Consider the following 5,000-nt stretch of genomic DNA (forward strand, 5'->3'; position numbering starts at 1 on the left):
ATTAAAAGAATTTATAAAGGTTTTAGTCACATTATTATTTATCTTTTTTGATTTATTATCATTCAGATCTTATTTTTTCTTTTTCAAATTTGAAATATAATTTTTTTTTATAACATTTATATTATTTTATTTTCTATTTTATTTACTTTAATTTATTTCTGTTGTCGTTCATTTTGCTGTTAAGCGGCATCATTTTCATGTTTGTGTCTGAGTGTGAGGAAGAGGAGGAGAGCGAGCAGTGATGGAGGTCAGAGCTGCTCTCTGTCATTACACGGCTCAGTAAACAGCAGTAAAGCTTCAGGTCAACAGTGAAGGGCACACACACACACACACACACACACACACAGTTTAAAACTCTCCTCAATGATGCGTTCAAGGACTCTGTGGCAGTTTGTGATTTGAGAATGGGCAGCTGAGAGAAGGTTTGTGTTGAGGCCGTCTGTCTGCAGCAGGTTTTTAAGGGTTTTCACGTCTCTGAAGGTCGATTCTCTCAGAAATGTGGTGAAACGGATGTTGATGTGTAATCAGTCTGACATCTGACGTTAAAACACCAGAACGGCCCTTTAAATAGATTTTCCTTTAGTTTTTTCTGGATGAATAATATCTCAGTTACAGCTGTATTTTTACCCCTACAGAGAGAGACCTGGAAGATCCTTTTGGTTTAACCACAAACAGCACACACACCAGACTACATTCACTAAAACAGGGATTTTAGAGAACAGGACACAGGAGCTGCTGCTCTGCTGCTGCCTCCATCAGTCAGTGTGTTGTTGTGTGTCACACAAATACTGTGTGGATCCAAACTAACCCTTTAAAATACTAAAGTCACACAACAACACTCACAAAGTAACAGATCCAGGCATTGGTAGACCAGCAACTCCTGCGTGCTGTTTTTGTCAATGGAGTCTGGTGATATAACGGCTGCTTCTAGTCTTGATTTCCTCCATAAAACTTGTTTGATATGGACCAAAAGACTCCACAGGTGTTTAAAGGCTAAATACCAGCTGCTGTACGTGAACTGTGTCCAAATAGAATCATCTGATTACATTATGAGTTCACTGACTGTCAGAAGTGTATTTTATTTTGGTGACTTAGCGGTTAACCCGGTGACGCTGCAGCCTGTCACAGTAACAGATTACTGCTGGGCCTAACGAGCAGAGCCACTCTCACTCTGCTCGTTGTCTCGTTAGCAGGGATCGCGCCATTTGGGCGTCTCGTTGGCGTGATTGGTGCTCAGTGTCATTACAGGGCGACAGTAACGACCTCTGATTGGCTAATTGGTTAATAGGAGATGAATATCCACTTAATTGACATGAAAGCCTCCAATTACAGCAATTAATGTTAATTAGAGGGTAATTAGGCAGACTGGAGGGGGTGACGCTGAGAGGAGATGAAGAGATTCAGGACAGAGATACCGTTTTCTATTTTTTTATTCTTTATTCAATGAGGATACAGGCCCTGTCAAAATAAGAGTCTCTTAAAGGAGCGTAGCGGAGTTAGAGAAGAGATATCAGCTGAAAATACAGTCTGAGATGCACAAAGTAAGAGCTCTTTATCTCGAGCAGCATTTTATTCCCTTGATGCCTGAAGCCTCCTCCACCCAGCAGAAGAACACTGAGGAAACGTGTTGAGTGAGTGAGGATTGTTAACAGAATGATGACGAACGCCAAACACGCTGTAGTGATGAAGTAAAGCTGGTCGCCATGGAGACATGTAATTAAACCGTGGTCGTCTTCAGAGACCTGGACTCAGCGATCGTCCCTCTGGAAGAGGAGCAGGAAGACAGAAAAGTTCCACTTCCTGGTGTAAAAGTACCAGGATCTTCTCATTGTTGGGCCCAGAGAGCCTGGAGGACTAATGAGTTGGCCTGCCAAGCTGGCTAACTTCCTGTTAGCCCACTGCTAACTTCCCGTTTGCCGGGAACTGTGCTAACTTCCTGCTTGCCCAGTGCTAACTACCTGTTAGCCCTGTGCTGACTTCCTGTTAGCCCTGTGCTGACTTCCTGTTAGCCCTGTGCTGACTTCCTGTTTGCCCGGTGCTAACTTCCTGTTAGCTCTGTGCTAACTTGAATGGGGATGAACTTATTTAGTCGTGCAGCTCTTCCAGACTCTCCAAATGTTTTGGGATTGAATGGATCAGATTGTGACGGTGAAACAAGTCGTTTAGCTTCTGATTTAGACGTCTCTTTCACAATAAGAGTCTGTGGGGGCCCGACGGCGTCGCCTGGCGGACGCCATTGTTGTAATTAGGAGGAGGTTTCCTGGGGGGTCGAGCTGTGCTGAACGTGCACAAACATGTTTTTCCAAACAGCTCAGTTGTCAGTGTGCAGAGGAAACACCCACCTGAGTGGACTTTAATGATGCTGGAGGGGCTTCACACTCATCTGCCGTCATGTTCAGCTGCTCAAATAAGCCTGTGTTTGCTTAGAGCACACATACACACACACACACACACACACTCACACACACTCACACACACACTCACACTCACACACACACACACTCACACACACACACACACACTCACACACTCACACACACACACTTACTTACTTACATGTATCTCTGCTGATAGTATTTGCCAAAGTGAGTGTGTGAGACTCTGGGATGACAGAATCCGTCACAGGTGAGCAGAGTGTTTGGATAAATGTCGAGTGACTGCTGACTCACTCACACACACACACACACACACACACACACACACACACTGTCAGACAGTCTCTGCAGTGTCTGCTGGTCTCCGCTGTGCTCTGGTCCACTTCCTGTGGAGTTAATGGACTTCCTGTCAGTCACAAGGCAATTAATTACCGTGGTGATGCTCGTTAATAAAGGTTTCACCACACGAGGAGACGCAGTCAGAGTGTGTGTGTGTGTGTGTGTGTGTGTGTCCAGCAGGACGTTCCAAAGCTTGGATCTGTCACCAGCTGTCCATTAATGCACACACACACACACACACACACACACAGATACACACTATATACACCCATATATATATATATATATATACACTCACACACACTCTGACTGTTTCCTCAGTTGGTGATGACAGACTGTGATAAGCTATCTGTGTGTGTGTGTGTGTGTGTTACAGACTACACACAGGCCTTCATGGGATTTTCCATTCATATCCATAATAATCCATAGTGACATTTCCCAGAACTAATATATATATATTTATTTATTTATATATATCTATATATATAAACTGCAGCTTGTATTTAAATGTTTTTCATAAAGCTTTTAATGAAGGTGAAAACAAACGGTTTATTAATAATTTCTCAGGCTGCTGCATTTAAAGGCGCTCTGATCAATAATTCATATCGACAGGGGAGGAGGTGTGTCACAGTGTCTGTGGTCAGAGAGTCTTCTTTCTGCCTCTTTGTGATCAAGTCCTTCATGTGATATCTATCTACAAAACCCGATCAATAGCTCGGGAGGAGGTGGAGACCAAACGCAAGCTAAAAGACGGAGACCTCACCCGTCTGTCTCTCTCTGTCTCTCTCTCTCTGCAGGGCTGTCCTCAGATCCTCCCCATCTCCGACATCCTGGTCCCGGCCGGGATGGTTCGTCCGATCACGCTGCGAGCCCGTAACCTCCCCCAGCCTCAGTCGGGTCAGAAGAACTACGAGTGCGTGTTCAACATTCAGGGGAAAGTTCAGCGCATCCCCGCCGTCCGCTTCAACTCCTCCTGCATCCAGTGTCAGAACACCTCGGTGAGGCGCACTACACTACCCAGCGTGCACTGCTCCACTGCCCTGCCTTCACTGTGTGTGTGTAGTAGTTCCAGGAGTACGGAGGAGGAAACTGTGGTACATGTAGTAGTTTTACTACTTCTAACAGTAGTAGTGGAAGTGGTGGCAGTACTAGTAGCAGTACTAGTTATGGAAGTAGTGGCGGTACTAGTTGCGTAAGTGGTGTACTTGTAGTGGAACTAGTTAGCAGTAGTAGCAGTTTTATTAGTTATAATAGCAGTGGAAGTAATGGCAGTACTAGTAGGGCAGTAACAGTACTAGTAGGGCAGTAACAGTACTAGTAGGGCAGTAACAGTACTAGTAGTGCAGTAACAGTACTAGTAGGGTAGTAGCAGTACGAGTAGGGTAGTAACAGTACTAGTAGGATAGTAACAGTACTAGTAGGGCAGTAACAGTACTAGTAGTGCAGTAACAGTACTAGTAGGGCAGTAACAGTACTAGTAGTGCAGTAACAGTACTAGTAGGGCAGTAACAGTACTAGTAGTGTAGTAACAGTACTAGTAGGGTAGTAGCAGTACGAGTAGGGTAGTAACAGTACTAGTAGGATAGTAACAGTACTAGTAGGGTAGTAGTAGGACTAGTAGTGCAGTGGTAGGACTAGTAGTGCAGTGGTAGGACTAGTAATGCAGTAGGAGGACTAGTAGTGCAGTAGGAGGACTAGTAGTGCAGTAGAAGGACTAGTAGTGCAGTGGTAGGACTAGTAGTGCAGTAGAAGGACTAGTAGTGCAGTGGTAGGACTAGTAGTGCAGTAGAAGGACTAGTAGTGCAGTAGAAGGACTAGTAGTGCAGTAGGAGGACTAGTAATGCAGTAGTAGGACTAGTAGTGCAGTGGTAGGACTAGTAGTGCAGTAGGAGGACTAGTAGTGCAGTAGAAGGACTAGTAGTGCAGTAGGAGGACTAGTAATGCAGTAGTAGGACTAGTAGTGCAGTGGTAGGACTAGTAGTGCAGTAGGAGGACTAGTAGTGCAGTAGAAGGACTAGTAGTGCAGTGGTAGGACTAGTAGTGCAGTAGGAGGACTAGTAGTGCAGTAGAAGGACTAGTAGTGCAGTGGTAGGACTAGTAGTGCAGTAGAAGGACTAGTAGTGCAGTAGAAGGACTAGTAGTGCAGTAGTAGGACTAGTAGTGCAGTGGTAGGACTAGTAGTGCAGTAGTAGTACTAGTAGTGCAGTAGGAGGACTAGTAGTGCAGTAGAAGGACTAGTAGTGCAGTAGGAGGACTAGTAATGCAGTAGTAGGACTAGTAGTGCAG

The 5,000-nt window shown here is 44.9% G+C and overlaps 1 protein-coding gene across 1 annotated transcript in view; it reads left to right on the plus strand.

Moving 5' to 3' along the window:
• The window catches only part of LOC139209356 (plexin A3), a 38,859-nt gene that overhangs the window by 8,428 nt on the left and 25,431 nt on the right, over nt 1-5,000 (plus strand). Inside the window, exon 8 of the mRNA XM_070839017.1 lies at nt 3,512-3,712. Within this exon, the coding sequence (XP_070695118.1) occupies nt 3,512-3,712 (201 nt within the window). The remainder of the gene's footprint in view (nt 1-3,511; nt 3,713-5,000) is intronic.

The sequence above is a fragment of the Pempheris klunzingeri genome, chromosome 11 (assembly GCF_042242105.1).
Source record: "Pempheris klunzingeri isolate RE-2024b chromosome 11, fPemKlu1.hap1, whole genome shotgun sequence".
Classification (NCBI taxonomy): domain Eukaryota; kingdom Metazoa; phylum Chordata; class Actinopteri; order Acropomatiformes; family Pempheridae; genus Pempheris; species Pempheris klunzingeri.